This window comes from Peromyscus californicus, unplaced genomic scaffold (genome assembly GCF_007827085.1).
Source record: "Peromyscus californicus insignis strain IS unplaced genomic scaffold, ASM782708v3 Scaffold_7__1_contigs__length_154581171, whole genome shotgun sequence".
Lineage (NCBI taxonomy): Eukaryota > Metazoa > Chordata > Mammalia > Rodentia > Cricetidae > Peromyscus > Peromyscus californicus.
In genome coordinates this window covers 86,799,051-86,825,806 of record NW_026294595.1, presented here as the reverse complement: position 1 = coordinate 86,825,806, position 26,756 = coordinate 86,799,051, and the positions used below count along the sequence as shown (strand labels likewise).

General features: G+C 39.4%; 1 protein-coding gene and 1 long non-coding RNA gene across 3 annotated transcripts; one reads left to right on the top strand and one right to left on the bottom strand.

Moving 5' to 3' along the window:
- Nucleotides 1–34: 34 nt before the first annotated feature.
- On the bottom strand, nt 35–11,513 carry Emc7 (ER membrane protein complex subunit 7). The gene is made up of 5 exons (XM_052723999.1): nt 11,215–11,513; nt 7,032–7,151; nt 2,733–2,871; nt 1,187–1,267; nt 35–459 (listed from the first exon to the last, which is right to left on the bottom strand). Exons 1-5 carry the CDS (start codon nt 11,445–11,447, stop codon nt 307–309), a joined length of 726 nt encoding a protein of 241 aa, XP_052579959.1. The 5' UTR covers nt 11,448–11,513; the 3' UTR covers nt 35–306.
- Nucleotides 11,514–11,619: 106 nt separating this feature from the next.
- On the top strand, nt 11,620–18,109 carry LOC128101151 (uncharacterized). Of its 2 annotated transcripts, XR_008215004.1 has the most exons (3): nt 11,620–11,823; nt 12,174–13,606; nt 15,288–18,109. It is a non-coding gene; the product is annotated as an uncharacterized LOC128101151 (long non-coding RNA). The 2 variants fall into 2 exon arrangements; XR_008215003.1 differs by having other exon boundaries at nt 11,620–13,606.
- Nucleotides 18,110–26,756: the final 8,647 nt, after the last annotated feature.

Genomic DNA, 26,756 nt, shown 5'->3' with positions numbered 1-26,756 from the left:
TCTCTGGATTAAGACTTCTTTAATATACATAATGTATAGTACTTCATATAATTTATTAATGTCATTTTCTATAGGACACTGTAATTAATTCAGTGACATTAACATTGACCTCATACAGACAAAGGATGAGAGCTGGGTTTTCTTGTGTACCAAGTACAAAACATGTGTTAAGAAATCAACGTAGACAACAGTTGTACGAGATCAACTTTCCGATGACTCAGTTTACAGTAGTCGCTTCACACGGTTCCCATCAAGACTTGGATGCACTGGGGTAGCCGAGCTTGTGCGATGGCAGCTGTGGCCTGACTACCTCCTTTTGCCGGCCCCACTTTTGCCTGTTTTACTGCTGCCGCTACTGGATTTGCCAGAGGATTTTGAAGAGAAGAGTCTTGTCATGAACTCTGAGACATCAGGCAATTCATGGTTGGAATTCAACATGTTCATTGACTGCTCCATCTCCTGCAGGAAGAGAAAGCACCAGGTATGAGAGGCATCCCCTCTGGCTCTATCTGAATCACTTGTATGTGTGAACACATAAATGAGTGTGTACTCTCAAGAGAGTGTTACTAAGCAAAAGTAGATTAAAGGATCAGAATATCTGGATTAGGCATATCAAGGCTATTATGCATTTCAACTGTGTAACAAGCAAGGCACACAAAAAGACTGAGATAAGCACAATGCTTTAACTCTATGAAAAGACACTAGCATTCTCTAAGACAACCAACTGAGTTTATCTTATCCAATGGAAAGAGCTAGCGGAACACAGGGAAACAAATACTGCATTATACAAACTCTCAGAAGAACGTGCCATGGGAACTAGGACAAGTTGACAATACTCAAGCTACACAGCTGCAGTGAACAACAAGCACCAGAACATGCCCAGATGACAGCATGGGAAGCTGAGGCAGAAGGACTGACAGTTCAAGGCCAGCCTGGGTAACTTACTGAGAGTCTACCTCAAATTAGATTTAAAAACAGGCACTACGAATGCTGCTCTGTGTCAGTGGTAGAGCACTTGGAGAATGCGAAAGGCCATGGGTTTACTCTCTAGTGCCCGTGGGAGTGCACGAGTGTGTATGAGCACACACACCCCACACGAGTATACATATACACAATTAATTTCAAAGTGTTATTTAAAAAAAAACACAGCATGACTCAAAAGACCATAGCTGGGCAGGCAGCTTACCCGTCTCATGTCAGGATCACTTGTGTTGACCACTTTAGGCAGAAGCACAAATATCAATAATGGAAGAACCATCATCATAACCTGCAGAATATATAAAAAAAAAAATCAGAAACCTTTTCTTCCACTTTAGCTTGTGAAACAAGACCTGTTTAATAACGAGTGACAAGATCCAAGTGAGTACATAGAATAGAATGTATCAAAATTGCCTCAACAGTACTGAGCAGCTTGGGTGGTGGGGTGCTATGTGACTGCTGCGGGGCATCTGAGACTGAAGGAGTCTTGCTCATGTATGCCTGGGCTTTACCGACACCAAACTTCTACATGCCTCCTCCTATCTTTGTAAAGACTTTAGGTTTAACACAAATAATTTCCAAGTGGAACTGTCTGCTCCTCTTTCTCTCCCAGTGCAAGCTGCCACTGGTGATTCCAATGGCCAGAGGGGCTGCTCCTTACAGACAACTGTGCTGTTTCCTGAGTGCTGTGTTACTGCTCTTATTAATTACATCCCCTAGAGCCTGCAGCATAGTGGAAGCCAACTATTTAAGCACATTCATTCTGAAGATGGCCTAGAATCCTCCAGCACTTGACACACTTCTGTGCAGATTTGGAAATGAGAACACCAGAGATGAAAATGGTACAGTCTCATGCTAATGTTTCTCTTCTCAGCTGCTCTCCCGCCCTTTTATCTCTGGGAATAAACCCCTGGTACTAATTTACCTTTCACTAGATGTATAGTCCCCAAACAGTACTGTTTATGATCTATACAGTTATCACTAAGCAATCGAAATTTAGAGAATCCTAAGATAATACAATTTTCAAAAACAGATTTTACAAAGGTCAATTTGTTTTTGAAGAATTTTTTAGTATTTCACTATTAAGATCACACCATGAATTGTAGACTATTGTTTCAGGATTAATACCAACTACTTAAAATACTCCAAGATAACTTCTCTGTCTATTACACATTTTAAAAAGGAGAAAGAAAGCCCTACTAGAGGGGCTGGTGACATAGTTTGGTAGAGTGCTTGCTTAGCATTCAGGAGGCCCTGGCTTTGATTCCCCGGCACTACATACAACAACTAGGGATGGTAGTGTACCCCTGTAATACTAGTACTTGAGAAGTAGGGGCAGGAGAATCTGAAGTTCACTGTCATCCTCAGCTACATAGCAAACTCAAGGCCAGCCTGGGGTCCCTGAGACCCTGTCTCAAACAAGAATAATAAAACATTATATGTGCCATCAACATGGGCTGGTTAATAAATGAGCGCACACTTATCAATGGGCAGATAGATAGAATGGATAAGTTAACTCTATATACAACTTAGTAATACTCTCATTCTATCTGATATCTCATGAAATCAGGCATCTTCTTCATATTTATTTCAGTTGCACATTTATTATGAAATACACAGTACAATTCTCCTATTTCTTTCACTGTCTGTTTCCAATGACACTACTTTCCCAATCTCACCCTTCCCTCTCACAGGAGTTTAACGTTTCAACTGCTAGAAGCAAACCAGGGATTAGTACAATGCTCTACACATACCATTGGGTTCATCAGAAAGTCTGTCCAGCCCCATGATTCCCTCTTAATGAAGTAAGAAGGTGGACCTGAAGATTTCATTTGGAGAGGATAGGGTAATCTGACCACTTCTGATGTTTTGATGTAATTCACATATCTTGCTCTAAGGAAACAGGAGAAAATGAATTCTATGAAAAACATGACATTTGTCTAGCATGTGCAAGGTCCTGGGTTGGATCCCAAGCTACTGCAAAAGAAAGTATACACATAAATAAAGCAAAATAAACAAAAAACAAAGCTAAGAATTGCTTATGTTAGCAATGCCTTATGCTTATCTTCAGCTTTTCCAAAGCACTTTAGCATCTAAACTTTTTTTTAAATCTTTTTAAAATTACTTATTTATTTTTATGTTATAGGGGGGTTTTTTTTGTTTTTTTTTTTTTGTTTTTTTTGTTTTTTTTTTTTTCAAGACAGGGTTTCTCTGTGTAGCTTTTTGGAGCCTGTCCTGGAACTCACTCTGTAGCCCAGGTTGGCCTTGAACTCACAGATATCCTCCTGTCTCTGCCTCCCGAGTGCTGGGACTAAAAGCATGCGCCACCACCACCCAGCTGTTATAGGTGTTACTGACTTCATATATATCTGTACATTATGTGTATGCAGTGTCCAAGCATGCTAGAAGAGTGCTTAGATAACCTAGAACTGGAGTTAGAGATGGTTGTGAGCTGCCATGTGGGTGCTGGGAATTGAAGCCAGGTCCTCTGCAAGAGCAGCCAGGGTTCTTAACTGCTAAGCCATCTCTCCAGCTCCACATCTAAACTTTAGATCTTGAAAGTTCCATCAAAGTCTGTCTAAAGCACTCATCAAAGGACACAGGAACTAGATTTGGGGTCTTCTAGCTCTATCACTTCCTACATTTGCAGGTCCATGTCCTTACCTTCTTTTCATATCGAAAGTTATTTTAAATCTGGGTGTGGTATCAAATCTTTGTAACCCTAGGACTGGAAAGCAGAAGCAGAAGGATCAGGAGTTCAAGGCCAAATTCAGCTACATCGGGAGCTGGAAGCTTGCCTGGGCTTCTGGGTTTCATGAGACTTTGTCTCAAAATAAAAAAAGAACCCTCCCCCCTTGCCGGGCAGTGGTGACACATGCCTTTAATCCCAGCATTCGGGAGGCAGAGCCAGGTGGATCTCTGTGAGTTCGAGGCCAGCCTGGTCTACAGAGCGAGTTCTGGGACAGACACCAAAACTACACACAGAGAAACTCTGTCTCGAAAAAAACGAAACAAAGTAAAACAAAACAAAAAGAACCCCACCTCAAAGTTCTTTTAGAATCTTTCCCATTTTAAAGTCCTTTCATTACATGTAGTAATGAATTTACTTATTTATTTGTTGGTTGGTTGGTTGGTTTTTCGAGACAGAGTTTCTCTGTGTGTCCCTGGCTGTCCTGGAACTCACTCTGTAGACCAGGCTGGCCTTGAACTCAGATATCCACCTGCCTCCGCCTCCCAGTGCTGGGATTAAAGGCGTGTGCCACCAGGTTGGGTGAATTTATTTTACTATAGACATGCAAAAGTATTGGCTTACATATTTTTGATGGTCTAAGACATACCCTATTGGATACATCCAATTTTTGTTTTTTGTTTTTGATTTTTTTTTGTTTGTTTTTTTTGTTGTTGTTTTTTCAAGACAGGGTTTCTCTGTGTAGCTTTGCGCCTTTCCTGGTACTCGCTTTGGAGACCAGGCTGGCCTCAAACTCACAGAGATCCGCCTGCCTCTGCCTCCCGAGTGCTGGGATTAAAGGCGTGCGCCACCACCGCCCGGCCAGATACATCCAATTTTTAAGGCTATTTTACAGGGAAAATATATGATTCAAAAAAATCATAGAAAACACATTGATAATATCTCATTTTTACCAGAGATATATTAAAAAAAATCAAAATTCTCAGCTGGGAGTGGTGACACATGCCTTAAATCCCAGCACTCTTGACTCCAGTGGAACCAGAGGCAGCTGGATCTACATGAGCTTGAGGACAGCTGGTCTACACAGTAAGTTCCATGCCAGTCAGGGCTACATTGTAAGATACTGCCCTAAAATTAAAATAAAAATCCTTACCTATAAGTCATTCATGCATAATCTACTTTACTTTTGAAATTTTCTATTCTCTAATTGTTCGCTTTTTAAATTTCAAATTATGTATTTGTTTTGTTTATTTATTTCAGTGATGGTGTTGGTACTAGGCTCAAACCCAGGACCTTGAGTATGCGAGGCAAGTACTCTATCACTGAGCTATATCCCCAGTGCTTATTTATTTTTGCATTGCTATCATAGTTCGTTTCTTTTTTGTTTGTTTTTTGAGACAGGGTTTCTCTGCGTAACAGCTCTGACTATCTTGAAATTCGCTCTGTAGACCTCGAACTCACAGAGATCCACCTGCCTCTGCCTCCTGAGCTGTAATCAAAGGCGTGCACCACCACTGCCTGGCTACTGTTCATCAGACTGTCTCTTCAGTTGTTTTACACATCTGTTTCCATCTCAATGCCTGTATTTACTGTAATAGTCCTATCTTATTTTTTTTCAAATATCTATTGTCTACTTTGATATACCATTTGTCTTAACAGGAAATATTCTATTTCTTTTTTTAATACTATAAAGACTAACATTTTAATTAAGACAAAGTTACAAATTTGTGTGTAGAAACTTTTACAATTAGAACAGATATCAAGTCTTTCTTTTCTTTAATCACTTTAAATATACTTTTAAACTATTTAGCCCATATCTAGTATCTACACAATCTTAATTTCCTAGAGGTCTGTTTCATGGGCTGGCTCAATATACACTGTTTCCTTGGGTATTTTGTAAGAAAAGTAGACTTTATTTACTCTGAATTTAAACACATAGCAGGGCATCACCTTCCAGAAGTTAAGCATTTGTATGTGCTACTATTCTAGTTATACTAACCAAGGATCACCTTCAATCTTCAGCTTGGAAGCTCCTAGATTTTGTGAGACATAATACATTTATACCCCAGGTTACACATTTCTTACTTATTTAGTGTGTGTCTGAATATATTTGGGCATATAGGTGCCACAGTGTACTTGTGGAGATTAGCGGACAACTTGCAGGGGCTGGTTCTCTCCTTCCATCATGTGGGTCCCAGAGATCAAACTCTGGTCATCAGGCTTCCTGGCACGTATTTTTACCCACTGTGCCACCTCACGGGCCCTTCTTTCCATTTTATCAAGATTTTCACTTTTACATAAATACCACAACTACATCTGACAATTCCTTTACTGAAATTTGTAGTGTATAAAGGAGAAGCTATAGAAACTTCTAGAACAACTTTGTAGTAAATAGAGGGATTATCAAAATATTTCAATGAAAAGTCAGGAGTAGTATTTCAAATTCAAAAAAATTAAATAATTCTCAATTTAAAAAGTTAAATTTCAATTATAGTTTCCACAGTACTTTTCCCCTACAGTAAATAATTTTACCTTTACTCTATACAATTACAGAAGAGGCTTATCCTATTAGGAGCCTTCATCCAGAGGCAAAAATTCAACTTCATTGTCTCAATGCTCCAACAAAGGTAGATTAAACATTGTAAGAAATAACTGTGGTTTAAATAAGAAACTCTCAATCTTCACTGTAAATTCCAAAAGTAATGCATAACAACAAGTAGACTAGACTTTAATAAAAATATATACTACAATGTGGTTCATAAATGGGAGATTGCCCTGCTAATTACCCCAAAGTGGAAGGACTTAAGAAAATTGTTAGGTGTATTTTAAATTTTTATTTTTATATTTCATGTATGGGTCTGTGTTGAGTGAGTGCTACATGTGTATGGGTACTGAAGGAGGCCAGTAGAAGATGTTGGAGCCTCTGGAGCAGGAATTATGGGTGATTATGAACCACAAGACATGGGTTCTGAACTGTACTGAACTGTACTCAGGAACTCTGGAACAGCAACAAGTGCTGATTGAATTTATATTTGTGTGGCATTAACAATAATATCCTTTTACCTCATGAATGATGGTTTTCACTCTACTTAGGTCATCCCTGATTTTCTTTCATGGATTTTGTTAGATTTATTCCTACATAAATGGAAATTTAAGATATTTTAACTTCTGAATTCTCAATGTACCATACAAAAGTACAACATATTTTTGTATGAATTTTATGACCCATGTTATACTAAATGTGCTACTTTTAATAGTTTGTTTCTTATAATCTAGAGAATTATGCATATAGACAATGATGTATATAAATAAAAATAATGTCTCTCCAAAAAAAAAAAAAAAAAAAGAAATCATGTATCCTCACCTCATTTTTCCTTTTGAAGTGATATCGACTCGGACAGGATCAAACTTGTAAGCTGGAGAAATAACTTCCACCACATATGAGCCAGAGGGAATATCATGAACCACAAAGCTCCCATCTGTCCTGGAAAAAGGAAAATCATACTTAGTTACTTCTCACCAGTACCTTAGTTTTTCCCTGTTTGAAAGCACTAGTTTATTTCCCAAACAGTTCTCAAAAAACATCAGAAGAAAACCAGATTCCAGTACCCAGGAGGCTTAAGCAGGAGGATCACCATGGGTTCGAGGCCAGCCTGGGCTATAAGTAAGTTTCAAGATAGCCTGAACTACAGTGGGAAATCCTGTCATAAACAAACAAAGACATGAACAATTAGAAGCAGCTAACCAAAACAGAAAATGCAGGTATAACAACTTATTCCTGTAATCATAAAACTCAGGAGACTGAAGCAGGAGGATCACTGCCAGTTTGAAGCCAGCCTCAACTACCTAATGAATTCATGGCCAGCTTGGGCTACATAGTTTCTGCCGCTCTTCCCAAATAAACAAAAAAAAATGTCAAAAGTAGGTCTTATATTTTATGTTGCAGAATTTTAAGAGTTCTGAAAATAGATGAGCCTAAGCCAGAGTAACAGAGCTTCCTGCTGCAGATACAGATGACAGTGACAAAGAGCAGCTCCTACTGTGAAGCCCTGTCTTCACTGAAGAAAAATTATCAATGTATATTATACAATAGAAGGGTCCCAATTTTATTAAATTCCTTCAATATATTCTTATTAGTTAAAAAAGTGTTCTATTCTAGTTTTAATTTGTATTTTGTTGACCTTCTTTTCCATACAAACATATTTCAATAATAATTGTTCCATTTATTATACACAGACCCATTTACTTTAGTTACTTTTGGCTGGTTATATAGAAACCTACAATTTAGTAGTTAAAGCCATCCATCTTTTCTTTCTGTATTTCCTCTAATCCTACTAGGCTAAAAAAAAAAATCATCCAACCAAAAGGGGGTAATTTCTTCTTGCAAGTCAAAATTAACCTGTCTAGAAATGAAAAACTGCTATTTCAAGGAAAAAAGACATAAAAAAATAAGATGAAAAGTGTTTCTTGTCATTGAAAGCATATACTAAGGTAAAGCAGAACTGAAATATAAGCATTAAAATGCCTTATTCTTCAGCTGGACGCCTATTTGCGCCCCAGGACCCAATCTCAAATGTACCTTGAGAGGTTTTTTGGTGGTTCTAGCAGCTTCAGGAGGGATGCATGTGGTTAGGAGACATTTGTCTAGCCAAATCAACCCTGATAATCAATGAGATGACAGATGTCACAGCCATATTCCGCTCACATCCCCCAGACCCACTCTACCTTTCTTTCATGTCTACGGGAAGGGAAGAAAATTACTTTAGTATATTTCCCACAGCTTTATCACTGACATGCCATCTCTAACTGGCTCTGCTCAGGACCATGGCTACATACAAGCCGCCTCACCCCATGCACACTTCCAAGTCTCCAGGAGCCTTTCCCCTCCTCCTCCCTCCAGCTCAGAGGTGGCAACAGTTTCCTTGTTTTGCTTTCACATATTCCTGGATAAACAGTGTTGAGGCTGTAAGCTCCAGGTGCTACACTCTGACTGTTCCTCTATACCTTGACGGTTATACTGTTTGAATCCTTAGATTAAACTTGTGTAAACGATTCCAATTTCAGTGCATATTCTGCTCTTTTGGTTTTGGAGACAAAGTCTTGCTATACAACTCAGGATGGCCTCAGATTCACGATGCTACTGCCCCACCCTCTCAAGAGCTATGACATTAGTGTGTGCATCACATCCAGTCATCTGCTTCTTGATGGACTCTGACAGAATCAATTTCAAAACATGACTATTTGACACAAACAGTATCAGAATCACCCAAAGAAAAAGCAAAGCTAGGCATGATAGCAGACACCTGTAATCAGGTAGTGAACCCAGGAGGACATGAGTGTTAAGGTAGTATGAACCACAGTGAAACTACACATTCATAACAATCAAAATTAAGTAGTATACAACCTTGTGATATCAAAACAAAACAAAACCAGAAAACTGACAATTCCCTAACTGTCCAAAGCTAGAAGACTGGATAAGTGAGTTGTGGTTTATATACACATTATGACATTTTATATATATATAAAGGCTTGTGTACTCTTCAAGCCCAAGTCCTCTCATCTCCATTAGCAAAGTCCCAAGCCACCTCCCCACAAGACAAAAAATATAGTCAAACTTGTACGCTGGCTGTTCAAAACAGCTATAAGACAAATTACTTATCCTACTTACAACAAGACTATTACCATAAAAGTCACACAAATTCTCAATCAACCCTTCTATATGAATATAAGAACATAAAGTAGAAGCCAGGTGGTGGTGGTACACTCCTTTAATCCCAGCACTCGGGAGGCAGAGGCATTCGGATCTCTGAGTTTGAGGCCAGCCTGATCTACAGAGTAAATTTTAGGGCAGCCAGGGCTACACAGAAAAATCATGTCTCAAAAAACTGAAAGAAAAAAAAAAACCAAAGTAGTATAAAAATTTTTCATAAATCTTAAATGAGAATTACAGTCTCATGTGCTTTACTCTTAAAGACAAGTCATATAAAACAATAAGGGTTGCTATCTTTCAGTTGCAACATTTTAAAAGAAAACATCTTGTTTATATTATCCTCAAACATTTATTTATTTATACTTGGGAGTCACCCCAGTGCCACCACAAAACTGTATCACTAGCTTTTTTTTTGAGACAGGGTCTCAACTAAGTTGCTCATAATGTCCTTTAACTTATAATCCTTCTGCTTCTACTTCATGAGTAGCTGAGATAATAGGCATGGGTCACTATGCAAGAATAATATATAACAATATATAATATATTAATTTTAAAAATAATTTTAAAGTAAAAATAAGTAGTTTTCAAAAGTGCTATATACTGCAGAAGTTAAATTCTCAATTAAGTCTTATCTTCCAAACCTTAATGGGATTTTATTATTACTATTATTATTTTTGGTTTTTTTTTTCTGAGACAGGGTTTCTTTATGTAGCCTTGGCTGTCCTGGAATGCACAGAGATACGCCTGCCTGTGCCTCCCGAATGCTGGGATTAAAGGTGTGCACCATCACCACCCAGAGGGATTTCATTATTAACACATCATTAATTAGGATAAACTCTTAAACAATACTCCAGTTCCAGATAACATTAAAATATTGGTTGTCAGTTTGTTGTTATTTATTAATCTGAGGTTGAATTTCCCATGAGGGAACCTCAACAATCTGCAGAAATCTTCAGTTCAAACTTAAATGTCTGCACTTAAGACGTACGGTTTTCAGATATCACGAGTTGGTTTACAAAACCAGCAAAAAAATATTTTCTTTCAATCATAGTTTCAACTCCAAATACTGATGGCAAAATTTAAAACATCATATTCATGCTTAAAAGGGTGAAAACAGATTGCTGACAAACCAAAACACTAATACAACCACCCCACCTTCCAATATAAAGAACAATTCTGTTTCTCCTAGGAACAAGATCAGGTATGTGTAAGGAATCTTGAGAAACCCTAGTCTAACATAAAGGACGACTGCGATATCACAAATCCCTCGACGAATTCAAGTGTAAAAAGAACAATAATCACAATCTTGGTCCAAAGGGGGGGATTAAAAAAAGCTCTTTGATTAGGGACTTTTGGGCCTATTAATTTTAGAAGCAGGAACATCAGCCTTCCAGTCTGTGTCACCAGTGGGAGTCCTTTGGGCTTTAACAATTCCCACTTGTTTAGCATCTTTCTACACAACACCAAGCTACCAGAAGACTGACATGTAGAATGCAACTAGGTTCCAGAGAAACTAGACAAGACGCAAAGGGGCAAAATATCCAACAAACAAACAAGGGTCCACCAGTCCCCTGGGTCCAAGTGTCACGCGCCGCACGGGGGACAAAATGGGAATACAAAAAATGACCCGAATCTTTCGGGCCTGGGACCACTGTCCTCCAGCCTCGCTGCTGAAGTATCTGACTGCCTCTCAAACGTCTCCCAGCAGAGACCGTTAGTGGCGCCTGTGCCTTCAGTTTGTGACAGCTACACTGTCGGTCCTGACACTGTGCTGTCCTAGCTGGATACCCTTCCAGCGTCCACCCAACCGCTCTCCTGCTGCCCTCAGGATGCTCACTTAAGGAAGCCGACGTGCTCTTCTCCGTCGACCAGCACTCGGGCCGCGGAGATCCAGTCCTGAGGTTTCACCCCGGGAACAACCGCACGTCCCTCGATCTTGAAACGATCTCCCAGGCCGACCCCACCACCTCCCGGGCCCTCGGCAGCAGCCCCAGGCACCTCCGAGCCGTGGGCATCTCCTGATAGTAACAGCAGCAGGATGGAAAAGCAGCCCCACAGCGCACCCGCCATGACAGCAGCTCTGAGGAGTCAGGCCCACGGCCCGGAAGCCCTCCCCAGCCGTACGGCCTCTGCGGCGGCCGCCGCCGGCGCTGAACAATGTCGTCATCACCGCGAGCCGGATCCAGCCCCGAGCTGTGCACGCCCCCGGAGAGAAGAAGTTAGGACAGCTCACCAATCAGAAGGGACGCAGAGCGACGCTGGGCACGCTCCGGTGCTCCGGCTCCAAAGGCGACATGCTCCGACTCCAAAGGAGCATCTGCAGGGGCCCAGGTTGTAAAGGTGGAGGAGTGTATGTTGTTGTGGCACCTAGAAGATGCATGACACCTCATGGGAGTAAAGGAGGATGAGACTGAGAGGGACGAAGATCTCAAGTGTTGAGTCCTGGGTCTGTCGCTAACATGTCAGACGTCTGCTATCATTTTCTTGAAGTTCTTTCTAGCTCCAAATATTCTTTCTACCACAGATCTCTGTAAAGGGTTATTTACGGGCAAGGTGTGCTTTTTCCCTGTGCACTTAGCTGCCACAGAAAAGTTACAGAAATTGAAACACGTGCAAAAGCTGTAAGCTCCCGATGGAGAGTGGAAATGCAGAAATTTGGGCTGAAAAGGAAAAAAAAAAATACTTGTTATATACAAAGGAATTGGTGGTCTACGTTTAAGAAGTACGTGGAGAATGTTTATTTTCATTCTATTTTAATTTCTGGTTTGTTTTGTTTTGTTTTTTTAACATACACAGGTTGACGAACCAGAAAGTGAGGCGCTCACTATAATCGGTCTGTGATGTTCCTAATACGCATACAGGGCAAATGGCAAGACCATCAGAAACAATGTTTCCCTAAGTCCTTGTGGTATCTATCGACCTTCTTTTTTCCAGTCCTTAATGTTTATTTAACGTGAGTGCCCAGTACTGCTTTGTTTCTCATTGTCTCCAGAGTGAATTGCTAACATTCTTTTCACTGTTGATGCTTACCTCCCCTTAAACACCCCAGTCATTGAGCAGAACCCTAAATACTGTAAAAATCCATCCATAGTCTCTTTTACTAATACACTCAGTTTCTTGGTATGGAGTTTTTCCTAGTTTTGCTTGCCTACATGCATGTTCCTAAGGTCTCTGTCTGTTGAACATTATCAAATAGTGCAATATTCAAAAGTTTCAAGTATGCAGAATAGATTCCTGTCTACTTCTGTCTCTCTGTTGTCATTTCCATAACTATTTGCCCAGAGATAATCTACAAGCAAATACATATGTTAAAAATGCACAGAGGGAGATGGGTTAGCAGTTAAAAGCACTTGCTACTCTTGCAGAAAATCTAGGTTCAGTTTCCAGAACCCACACCATGGCTTTGTAACTTCAATTCCAGGTGATCTGATGCCCTCAACTTCCACAGGCACTGGCTTGGACCACATAGCAACCACTGCTGCTTGGTGAAGTTCCAGCATTTCACCATTGCAGACCACACTTCTACAGCACCTTTTTACTTTCATATTTAATGATTCTCAATATCAATGCCTTTCCTTTTGGGTAATTTGTGCAGGCTTTGCTAAAGGATAAAAATGTGTACAATGGTAGCCTCTCTAAACAAAATAATTCTTTGGAAAAAATCTCTGCCACTTTGGAACCAGGAATTCCATTGTGCCCTCCTAATTACAAAGAGAACAGGAAAGTTAGAGATTTTACCAGATATACCTGGTCCCCAGGATGAAAAGCCTTCAATTCAGATCCAGAGCCTAAGGCCATTAAGGGCAAGAGTTCAGTTAATAAATATAGAGAAATCAGAATGGCAGTATAATGGGAAAAGAGTAAGACATCAGGACCTAACCTTTTGGGAACATTTTGAGGGGAACAGGCCCATATAGTAAGACTAAGAAATGGTAGTATAGAGTCTGCTCCCCAGAAGAGGAGAAGACCCTATGCTAGATGTACTTTGCTTGCCTAGACAGATTAGCCTTCCTGCTTTACATCCTGGAAGGCTGACTCTTCAAGGATTGGAAAAAGTCTGTTCTCTTTTCTTCTGTCTTCCAGTTGGTTTAGCCAAAGGCATGTATCAGACCTGCTCTTTCAATTTCCTTTAACAGTGCCACAGAAAATTTAATGATGGGGTAATTGGCAATCACTCCTTCCCAGCTTTCCACGTATTTTCTGCCAACATCCCGAACCACGGAGATCAGGTAGGCCTGCTTACCGTGGTTATTAGTGCTGATGTGAAAGTGAGAGGTGATCAGTTCATCACCCAGGCCTCCTCCCTTCCCACCTTCCCTTCTCTCCCTTGTTCCTTTTCTACCAGGGGCCCTCAGCCTCTTCTTGTCATAGCCACCAGGGGGAGAACAGGAATAGGGAAAAAACACAACTTGACATCCAAGATTTAGTAATTTTTTTTTAGGAATGTTGGATTACACCATCAGAAGTTATTTCTGATTTTACAGGTGTTCTCTTTTGTAAAAGCATTCTTTGTGTTTCTGATACTTTTGCACATTTTATAGTTAAAAGATTTTAACTGAAGAAACTGAAATACCTAACATATATATATATATATATATATATATATATATATATATATATATATATATATATGTTTCAGATTTTCAGAATAAATCTCAGAATTTACATGAAACTCTTAAAGTTTGATTCAGCCCCTCTCCAAAACCACTTACCCTCCCTTGCTTGAGTTTTCCTAATCTCTTAGTGACATATTTGGGGATGGGATGGCGGCCATCCCCCTTTGTTTCACTGTTCTGCTTGTTAGTATCTCTGTGTTGTCACTGTGATTTGCAAGCCACTTTCACACACTGGCTCTCTACATAGAAGAGATGTCAGGTTATAAGGGAAGTCAGCGCTTTCTCTTTTAATAGAGCAACCGCTAGAATTCCTAAGAAACTTCAGCACTCTGCTTTTGTTTGGGGATGGTTTTTGCCTTCTTGAGTGTTCAAATCTCATTTACTTCAAATAGTTAAGCTAATGTCTTTCACTCAAATAGACTGTAGTTAATTCTCTTAGTATTTTTTAATGCCTGTTGCCCAGTAGGACTCCAGGGTTAACTCTCAAAAGCTATCTCTAAAGTCCTGTCCAATGAAACCAGTCATCTGTCTTTCATGCAGGGAAGTCAGCACACCTCCATGTCCTGCAGAAATAAATTGGAAAGAAAATGTTTCACTTTATTCATTTGACTTGGAGTTCTTATCCCTTCCATCAAATTCTGTGAAAAATAAAACAAATTGAAGAAGTATGAAGTACAGTAAATAACTTACAAATAAGATGAGGAACCCATCATGTTGGGGAATTATATGATATTCTAAGTCTCCTGGCATGTTCTAGACCAAGTGCTTTAGAATGTAGATATAGGTACCGTGAGTAAGAGTGGCTGAGAGGCCAAGGTCTTAGGTGGAGGGGGTTATGGCACACTATCTTGTGCTTTAAGCCCTTACCATTTGAGTGGACACAGCTTTTCTTTGGCTTGGGCTGCAGTATAGGAATGTTCATGACACCGTAGGATTAGCTCAGAGAGCAACCACAGAACGTGCCAAGAACAGCACAGTAGTGGGACTTGAGCTTCATACAGGAAGCCTGAGCCTTTGGTCAGTGCCTGGGGTCTGACTTTCACATGCCAGCCCTTATAAAGCACTGGGCCTCTGTTTATATCTGTGTAAGTTAATCGTTGTATTCCATCATGCTCTTTTTTTTTTCAAATTCAAGATATTAATTACACTCATGATATTCATTAATTATACTCATGACATTAATTATATTTGTGGTATTCATTGATTAAATCCGCAGTATTCATTCAATAACTATATTTATTTATTTTAAAGATTTATTTATTTATTTATTATGTATACAGCATGTATTGTGCAGGCCAGAAGAGGGCACCAGATCTCATTACAGATGGTTGAGAGCCACCATGTGGTTGCTGGGAATTGAACTCAGGACCTCTGGAAGAGCAGCCGCTCTCAACCTCTGAGCCATCTCTCCAGCCCCAATAACTATATTTATGATATTCATTAATTACATTAATTGTATTGATTTATACATTCATGATATTATGTCCTGATACTACTGTCCATTTGTGGGGTTTGTTCCATCACACAAAACAGAAATTTTGTACTTAGGAAATTGCTGCTCTATATTCCTTTCTTCTCCATCTTGAGATAACATCTAATCTTTCTGTCTCTATGAATTTGTATATTCTATATATTTCATGTGATACAATTCTATAGTATTTGTCCTTTTTCCATCATGTCTTAATTTGAGTCTGACCTTTATAAAAATTGTTGTGAAATACACATCCAATTTACTGTCACAACCATTTGAAGTTCGCATTTATTAGTCTTAAGTGTATACACAGGGTTGAACAAGACTCCATCCAGACCCTTTTATCTTAGAAAACTGTAAGTACATCCATTTAAAAAAAAAACCCACAAAATCTTCATCTTCCTGTCTTGCCTACCCATTGACAGCCACTACCATTCTGTTCCTGTGAATTAGATGGCTCATGTAAGTAGACTCACAGCAGGTGTCTTTTCATGAGTAACTTATCTCACTTAGCACAACATCCTGAAGTTTCATTCATGTTGGAGGACAAGTCAGTTTTCTTTCTTTTAACACTGGGTAATGCTCCATTGACTGTGTATGATATGGTTTACCCATCCCTTCAACTGCCATTAGACATTTTGGTTGCTTCCACTTTTGCTACTGCAGGTAATACTGTTATGAAGAGGGGCATATACACATCTGTGAGTTCTTGTCTCCACTTCCTTTGGGTCATACAGCAATTTTCTCTTCAGTTTTGGTGGAGGTATTGTGCTGTTTTCTGGGAGAACAGCACCATTTAACTTTCCCACCAACAGTGTAGTGCTCTAAGTGTTAGGCCTTGTTATTTTATGTTTTCCTCTTACTTCTTTGGGTTGGGGTGTGTGTGTGTGTGTGTTGATTTGAATAGCAGCCATGGAAGTGGGTGTGAAGAGCTAGCTCCCTGTGGCCTTGATCTGTATTTTCTCTATGCCCATTCATAGATTTTTCTGGCTACTTGCTTGTTTTTGTTGTATTTCTTTTGAACTTGTTGGCTTTTTTGTGTATCTTCTTTGAAGAAATGTGTCATCAACCCTCTTTTCTTGCCTTTTTTTAACCTGCATCTTTCTCTTTTAAAATCTTAACTGAGAAAGATATAAAATTTGTACATATCAGTAAGGTACCGTGAAATGTTTATACATGTATATATTACGTTTAAATAAGTTTAATCATATTTATCTCTCAAACATTTGTGATTTCTTTGTAGTGAAGAATTTCCAAAGGCTTTTTCTAGGTGTCCCTGAGCCCCTTGTTCCTGTCTAGGCATAAATTAGTGCCCATTCATAAACTTTCCCCTTCCCTCCTTCTCTTCTACTTCTTTTTTCTTTGTGTGTGCATGACAGATAGAGAAACAGAGACAAGAGTCTTGCATTGTAGTGTAGCCCAGGCTAGCCTAATTCTCATTATGTAGCTCAAGCTGACATTGAACTTCGAGCAATCCTGGTTCAGCCTCTTGAGTATCGGGATAATAGATGTGAGCCACCATAGCTGGTTCTCCTCTCTGCTCTTACCAGCCTCCTCTCGTCACCACCATTCTACTCTCAACTTCTGTGAGCTCAGCCGTTTCAGATTTCACATGAGTAAGATCCTGTGATTCTCATCTGACTTGTTTCACTTAACATAATGATTTCCAGTTCTGTTCATGGAATTGCAAATGGCATAGTGTCATTCTCTTTATAGCTATACAGTATTACATTGTGTGTGTATACCACACGTTATCCATTCATCAATTGATGAATACTTCAGCTGTTTCTAGTTCTTCGTGACTGTGAATAATGTCTTTGACATACTGATTTAATTTCCTTTGGGCAAATACCCAGTAGTGGTATTGCTGTATCATATCATAGTTGTATTTTTTATTTTTTTTTAAAGAACCCCCATACTGTTTTCCATACTGGCTTTACTATTTTTTCACCAACAGTGGATAGTGGTTCCCTTTTGCTATATTCTTGATTGACAACACTGTAAATCTCCTGCCTCAGCCTCCTGAGAGGCTGGGCATCCATATCACTCTGAGGCCTTCTTTGATCTTTTTGGAAAGATTTTGCATTTATTTATTTGTGTGTGTGCACACACATCACACCCACAGTACATGTATGAAGGTCAGAGTATAACTTGCAGGAGTTGGTTCTCTTCTAACATCTGAGGTCCAGCAATTAAACTCAGGTCATCAAGCTTAGCAGCAAGCTCCTTTACCCACTAAGACATTTTGTCAGGCCCTCTCTGGTCTTCTTGATAATATTGACTAGGATGAGATGATACTTCATGTGGTTTTGATTTGCATTTTCCTGATAATTAGTGATGTTCCATATTTTTCATACATGTTAGCTATTTGTATGTCTTTTTAAAAATGCCCATGTAGAGTTACTGCCCATTTTTTAAAATGCTAGTATTCTATTTTTAAATATAATTTAAATTTAAATACAATTACATCACTTCCTTTTCTTTCTTCCAGCCTCTCCTATGTTCCCTTCCTTCAACCCCTACTTTGTCTGTCCCCTCATTCTCAAATGGTAGCTTCTTTCTCTTTGATTATTATTGTTACATGTGTGCCCACACGCATGTGTGTGCCTGAATACATACTCAAATATATGAATACAACCTGCTGAGCCTGTGTTTGTTGTTTGTGTGTAAATGATTCCAAGGCTATTATGGCAGGAAGCCTAGAAGCAGGTAGGCAGGCACACACTTCTTCCAACAAGGCCACACCTCCTAAACCTTCCCAAAGCAGAACCACCAACTAGGGAATAAGTGTTCAAGTATGTGAGCCTTTGGGAACCATTCCTAGGGAAACCACCAAAAAGGGCATTAAAATTTTCTCTCCATGACTTCTACTACCTAGAGTTTATCACAGACTACCCTAAGATTTGGAGGCTCTGTTTCCTTAACCAAAAAACCCCAAACATTGTAGTTCATAACTGCGTTGGTATAAAGACACATAATACAGGCAGATTCATCATTTTATATTTCATTTTATTTACTTACTTGATAAGAAGAATGACATTCTGTGGCCTTTTAAATGTGTTATAAGCCTAGGCATGTACTTATGCTTAACAATCAGTTGGCTGTGGTTTATTGAGGACTAACTCAGAATTCCACCAGTGGACTGGCAGCCATACAATGCCTGGCAGGTTGTTAAGCTCCCACAATTAATGAGCAGAAGCAGATAGTTAGAATTCTTCCAGTGCTCAGACAGGGTGCTGTCTAAACACAGCACCAGCAGTGTGCAGTGATTTGCTCATCATTTTTAATAATTGTTTTCCTGCTTTCAAATTATAAAATACTGTTGGTATATTTTATCTGCAGTTACCATGGGATTAAACATAGAAAGCTTAATGATATGATTAGATAGATATATATTTATCCATATTACAATTATCATATTTTAAGACAGATACTACTGAAGTTCAAATGTCAACCATTCAGCCCCTTATTAATAAAGCATATCTATATATATCTATATATCTATATATCTACATATATATTCCTCCATGGGCTTAAATTTTGGTTGTCAGAGAATGAATATCATAGTTCACAGTCTTTTATAAAGTAAACACTGATGACTCATATATTTCTTTGCTGCACTTTTTTGAAATCTGAAGAGTTAATTTGAATGTTGAAGATGTCATTACTGCTGGTAGGAGACTAATTAGAACCAGGGGTGAAGGAGGTGTGGCAAAATACCTTGATAGACTGCTTATGAGAGGAGGGAGGGGGAGAGAGAGAGAGAGAGAGAGAGAGAGAGAGAGAGAGAGAGAGAGAGAGAGATTGATTGATTATGTTGTGCCTTTGGAAAAGAATATCCATGACTAAGAAAAACTTTGGAAGCCTCAGAGGAAATAGAGTTGAATGTTGACCCCTCATTCAACCCCAGGAAAAAGTACGTATCAGAAGGGACTATTTCCTACATTATAACCAAACTTGACCATAACTTACAATGGATGCCAGTTACCTTTTATGCCAGGATATAATACTGGTTTTTTTTCTGTGATTAGTATATTATATATTTCCCTGGCTGGTCTACCTGAATGATCACACTAATAACAAATGTTGAAATGTGACATTTAGATGATAAATGCAAAAGTATCTATGTCAAGAAAAAAAGACCAAGAAAATGTTTCTATCTGATATTAACCCAATTTGTTTGGGTAGTTGTTGCCTTCATTTTAATGTCATTGGATCCAGATCTTTGAAAGTTCACATTGGTATAAGTTGGTTCAACACTAGCTCCTGATGTCTTAGGCATCATCCTGGGCCACCGGTCAAGTTCTAGTCTATGAGACAAATGTTTACAGGGAAGTTCTTAGGTAGCAGGGGCACACATATTTAAGTGGAGCCTGTCATATGGCATGTTTTTTATTTAGAAGAGAACTATTTACCACTCCAGAGGGCTGAGGTTCTGAATAACGCACAGAGAAAGCAAAACCGCTTCTTTAATTTAAATATGGTTACTAAACTCAACATATCAAGCTAATGATAATACAGTTAAGCATTTAACAAAATTACAGTTCAACAAAATTATGATCACATTCCTTTTTCTGCCATTCTGCCCTGCCAGATTTAAATGCTCCACAATAAATCTTTGTGTGGGATTATAAAAGCTTATAAATAAAATATAAGAATTCTTAATTTAATGGTACAGAAACTTTATTTCATCTGCCATGGAATAAGCACAAATTGCATCAGATAGTGAGTGAGGCATCCTGTCAGCAGAAACCGCAACTAAAGAGTCACTCAAAAGTTGTGGTTGATTTGAGTAAGAAGTTTGGATGAGTTTGGGAAAAGGACTAGTACATGGAAGACCAGAGATTCATTTCTACAAGGATGAACTTTCTTTTTTAAAATTACATGTATTCAGTGTGTGTGTGTGTGTGTGTGTGTGTGTGTGTGTGTGTGTGTGTGTGCACGTGCACACATACTTGCACCACACTTTGTGGTGCAACTTGCAGGAGTTGCTTCTTTATTTCTGTCATGGTTCTGGGATTCAGACTGGGGTTGTCAGGTTTGATGACAAGTGCTGTTATTCCGTTAAGCCGTCTCGTTGGCCCAAAGAGGAATTTTGTAAGTTAAATAGAAGAAATTGCACACAAAAAATGAATGGCTATCTAACAGGAAGAGAATATGTAGCCACTTGGTAAAGAGGCTATAAAAATTTCAAGTAGCCTGCAGCTGGACATTCTGACTTTAATCTTGGGATTTTGTGATTCTTTATTTGGAATATTAACAGCTGTTGTTTCACCTGCTCCAGATTTATTAATAGTGGTTACTGGAAAAGCAACCATCATTTTTTCACATGCCAAGTGAAAAGGATGAAAAGCAAATGTGAGCTATTGTTAATACACAAATTCCAACAGAAATATGAAAATTAGATGACAATACATTCCATTACAGTAAGTCATGCCACAGATTTGCCAACTGACAGTTGTAGTGCAGGTAATATGGTGATTCAGAATTATGAGTTATAATGAAGTCATTCCCAAGCTTCCTGTGAAGTGCCAAGTAAATATGCATCCCTGAGAATTATCATTCCTAAAAGGAAGTCTTCTCATGCACAGAGAGATGGTAGTGGTTTTCAGACTTGTGTGAGCATCAGAGCCACCCTGTGAGGTCATTCAGCATCAGCTGCCTCCCATCCACAGGAGACTCAGTCTGGCTGGGCCTGTTGTGTTCACGTCCCTATTTATAAGATCCTCCCACCGGTGATTCTGATGGGCTTCAAGTTTGAGAGCTGGTGATCTCTCTCAGAAGAATAGTATTTGCATTACATAAGTAATCTAGTAAAAATATTCATAGAAAACTACATATACATGTTGAACTTTAGTTTTATTTTTGGACATTTGCTTTCTGTATGTAGGTGTTTTGCCTGCTTGCAAGTCTGGGTTTCACCTTTGTGTTGAGTACCCACAGAGAACAGAAAAGGGTGTTGTATGCCCTGAAAATATAGTTATATATGGTTGTGAGCCTCCACGTGAGTGCTGGGAATTGAATGTGGATCCTTGGGAAGAGCAGCCATGGCTCTTAACCACTGAGACATCTCTCCAAGCCCCAAGCTTTATTTTTAGACACAATGTTTCCTTTGCGTTATCCGTCAGTAGCAAAGTTTCAATGGGCAGAACTATAGAAGTAGAAATGGTGTTCATTATGAAGGTAATAACAAATTTCTGTCCAACTGTGACTCAATTTAAAACAATGTACTGGTTTAGAGCACACACGGGCTTTGGGGTCAAATGGGCGTGATGAGAAATTGCAGCTGGGTTGATTACTATACTAACAATGGCATCTTGACTAAGGGGCTTCGCTTTGCTAACCCTCAGTTTCCTCATTTGCAAAGGGAATTGGACTGCTTATTTATGCCACAGGGGTCACTGTGATCATTAAATGAGATGATGTAAAGGAGGCAGCAGGCAGAAAATAATGGAAGTACTGTTACCATTGTGGTGACCAGTCATGAGCAATGGTTTCAGTGTGACACAAGATTACAAATAGGATTGATTTAATGAGCTTTAATGTGACCATATATTTATCCCAGGGATAAGTGGAACATCCAAGTTCTCCATTATGCACACTACTGTCAGATTTCTCATCTATTGCATCCAGGAAATAATCTGTTCATTTGTTTATGCCATTCAGAAATGAACTCTCTTCTCATCACAGAGTTCATTTTGCAGAAAAAATAATTGCAAGGTCATCGTCCTCTATTATACAGTGAAGTCAAGCATCGCTGGGCTACATGAGTTCCTGTCTCAAATTTTTAAAAATTCCTTCAGTGGTTAGATATCTCGGTCATAATTGAGAAGACATAGTAGTCATAAGAGAGCCTAAAGTTTAGTAGACCAAATTTTATACACTAGACCAAATTTCACCCTCAAGACCAGATTGTTGGGGATGGAGAGATTGCCTAGTGGTTAAAAGCATGTGCCACATAGCCATGAGAACCTAAGCTTGGGTCCAGGATTCATGTAATAAGCTGGGCGTGGTCTTATGAGGGTCTGTCACCCCAGCACTATTGGGATCAGACAAGAGGATGCCTAGCTCCCTTCCCCCGAAAAAGCTGTAGAAATAGGCAGAGAATGAGAGATATAACCTACCTTTGGTCTCTGTGTGTGCACACAGAAGACCTCCTCCTCCATACACACACATACACAGGGAGAGAGACAGAGAGAGATTTCTAAAATACTGAGGAGCCCCAGAGATGGCTCAACAATTAAAAACTGCATAGGCCTGACAACCTGAGTCCAACTGTTGGAATTCACTTAAAAACTGGATGCAGTGGCACCCAGGTGTAATCCCCACACGCCTACTGAGAAATGGGAGGTAGAGACAGGAGAATCAGGCAGAAGCTTACAGCTCAGCTAGCACAGTAACAAAAACAGAGATATTGCCTCAAAACAAAATGGAAGGAGAGAGCCAACTCTCCAAAAGTTGTTCTCAGACCTCCACTGTGATTCATGCACCCCCACCAATGTGCACACACACACATACGTTTTTTATTTTATTTTTGGAGCTGAGGACTGAACCCAAGGCCTTGCGCTTGCTAGGTAAGCGCTCTACCACTGAGCTAAATCCCCAACCCCCAAGTGAAGCACAACACATACTTTAAATAAGCAATTTCATGGTGGTGAAGGGCATGTCCTAATATCAGACAGAAAGAGCAATAGCAGTCATCAGTAACCAGCCTCAGTCAGTTCTTTATAGCTAGAACCCAACACTTTAAATAAAAAGAATTTTTTAGGAAATCTTTAGAAATGATCTCCAATAGAGAAATTTAATGTTTCTATCCCAGACTCAACTGTCTCAAAGGTCTGAAAGAACAACTTTCTCTTTCACACTTCATGATTTCTAGTAGATAAGTAAGAGTGGGGTGAGCTGAGGACAGAAAAGTTCTGAAGAGTAAAGTCTCTGAAAGAGGTGGACAGTGCAGAAGACAGAGTTATCCAGATCCCTACTCCTGTCCTTCTGGACTCTGGTCACTCAACTGGTGGGGATCCTGATGAGCTACTGCAGGTTCCCTGGATGCTATTGTAATTATCAACACACATGTATCAAATGATGGACTATAAAAGGTATGCTGGGTACCAATAGTAACCAATTATCTAACATTGATTCTGCAACAAAACATGAAGTCTTATAATTAATGACCTGTGTATAATTAGTGAATCCTAGTAACGGTAAAGGACTTGCAGATTCCTCATTGATGGTGTGCACAGTCTTGTTAAAGGAGCTCTTCTCTTGATAGAAAAATGGGTGCTAGTTGGTAGCAGCAGCTAAGAAGTACATATGGCTGATAAGAACAGGCACTTGGTTCTTATGTAAACATTTTTAGTAAAAACACCTAGTAGCTCTTTGTCCTGCAGTCCAATTATTCAACAATTTTGTATTTTTTTTTAGAGTTCTGAGGATACTAGTCAAGTGTTCCACCTCTACATTACATACCAACTCCTTTTTATTTGTCTTATTTCTATTTCAAGACAGGGTTTCACTGTGTAATTCAGGTTGTTCTTTAACTTGCAATCAAATTGCCTTAGCCTTGTGAGAAGCTGGGATCACAAGTGTGGGCTACCACATCCAGCTTGAGCATTTCTTCAGTTTGCACAGGCCTAAGAGCTGGAGATAATTAAGTGGCTACTTGTCTTAGTTATTTTCTATTACTGTGAAGACACCATAACCAGGGGAACTTTAGAGAAGAGTTTATTTAGGGCTTACAGTTTCAGATGATGAGTCCATGACCATCACGGCGGGGAGCATGGCAGGCATGGCATTGGAGCAGCAGCTACAAGCAGGAGGCAAAGAAAGCTAACTGGGAAAAGCCCACCCCTACTGACACACATCCAGATCCTTTCCAAATAGTTCCAATTGGGGCCCAAGTATTCAAGTATATGAGCCTATGGAGCTATGCTTATTCAAACCATGACACTACTCACAATTCAAATCTAGCTGCTTACACTGTACCATGGTCAAGGGAGTACACAGAAGTGTTCTACACAAAAATTGTGAAAGAAAAATGAAGTAAGATCTGAAGCTCAAAGAGAGAGTATTTGGGGAGGAGGTAGGGTGAAAGATAACAGAGGAGGGAACAATGTTCTCAACAGTGAATGTGAAAGCTAGGAATGAAGTGGCATAGTGGGTCACGTGGATTGCCTGAAGAGGGCTCTGGTCCTGTGGGGTGGGGAGGTGGTGTGCACGTGTGTGCACGATGTTGAGGAGTCTGGAGAGAAAATACAAACCATGGCAGTAAGGGTAAGTACTTTAAACTTTATCCTGAAGCCTGAGGTGATATAAATGTCACCCTCATTGGAAGGATCCTCAGCTGGTCACCAAGGATGAGTAAGAAGACAGTAATTCTTTTAAACTCCTGCTCAAAGACAGCTTGTGAAATGGGATCATAAGATTTCATCATCACAATAGTTATTTTCTCAACTTACTAAAGCCTTATTAAAGCACCAAGAAGCTCTAGTTATGTCACCAGCACCAGTGAGCAGAGGTCATAAACTCTGAACAGATCCAGGGCCAAGTGAAGTGAGTCCGACTCCGGTTTCTACCATAGGGAATGATTCGGTCATTCCTTTCTCTGTAGGGTCTAACTACAAATTATGAGGCACACAGTGGTTTTGTTAACATCAATAAGGAAATTGGAAGCTTATAGTTACTCGTCTGGATGAATTTTATATTTAATATGTTAATGGGTAGTGCCATGCAGAAACCATGTTTTCACCCATCCTTCAGACTGAAGCAATCAACCCTAACCTGCTGTATCTACCCAAAAGACACCTTAGAAACCACAGATACATGGCCACATCTTCCATTCACTTGCTTTTAAGGCATTGAAATAGTAATAAATTCTAGTCAAATAAACAGAAAGGATTTGTCAAGTTGGTGTCACTGCAGGGTTGCAAAGTTGGTTCAACATACACAAATCAAAAGTGTAACTGGGCAAAGAAAGACTTAAGGACAGAAGCCACACGATCATCTAAACGCATGTAGAAAAAGTTAAATGTCACTACATAATAAAGCCCTGAGTGGGGAAACTAGGACTAGAAGGAACACACCTCAGGTAATAAAGGCTACAGATGACAAACCTACAGCAAACATAATTCTAAATAGGGAAGAAGTGAGAGCATTTCCCTAAAATATGGAATGAGTCAAGAATTTTTCACATTCAATTTCATGCCCAAAGTGTTAGAACAATAAGACAAATTAAAAGAATATAAACAGGAAAGGAAATCAATTTATCCCTACTTTCAGAGGACATAATCTTTTTGCTTAAAAGGCTTCAAAGATTCTACTAGAAAACCTAAAACTAAAACACTTTCAATAAAGTAAGCAGGATACAAAATCAACACCAAATCAGCAATTTTGCGGTACTCCAACAACAATTTTCTGAGGGAGAAAATCCCATTCATGACTACTCCAAAAAATTTAAATGCTGGCCTGGGGAGATGGCTCCTTCAGTAAGGCATTTGACACACAGCATGATGGACTGAGTTTAGATGTCACAAACCCACGTTAAAGCTGTACATGGTGGCACATGCCTCTAATACCAGTGCTGAAGGTAGAGATAGGTGGACAGTCTAGCTCAGTCAGCAAGCTCCATGTTTGGTAGAAGATGTCCCAAAAATTAAGGTGAGGAGCAGCAGAGGAAGACATCCAACATACGTCTCTATACACTAAACATGGTCATAGGAAATGAACGGCAACAATGTTTAGTGACAAAATGTTTGACAATGCCATGATGAAACCTATTTCTTTACTCTAACAGTAAAAAGAGTGAAAAGACGAGGCCTGAAATATCCAGAGATAATAAAACCAAGAGGCTTGGAATGGACTTACCTTCACAGGGTAGGCTTCTTCTTGACTATGCCATGATGAAAGGAAGCAGCTTCCTATGACTCTAGAAACGTGTCCAACAGACTTCCTAGGAAAATTAGTTTTATGCTCTTTTAAAGATATTATTGAGAAGGGGGTTGTAGGCCTCCAAATTTAAATGATTACAGTTAGGAAGAAAGCCAGGATTATCTCTTTACACTCAAATTTAGGAGTCTCATTTTCAATGTGTGATTCTTACTACGAAATGCCATATTTACAAACAAAGGAAGGGATTTTTGTATTACTTTTCTTACAAACTTCCTGCTTAAGCTGGGCAGTGGTCGTTTGTGCCTTTAATCCCAGCACTTGGGAGGGAGAGGTAGGAGATCTCTGAGTTCGAGGATAGTCTGATCTACAGAGCAAGTTCTAGGACAGCCGGGGCTACACAGAGAA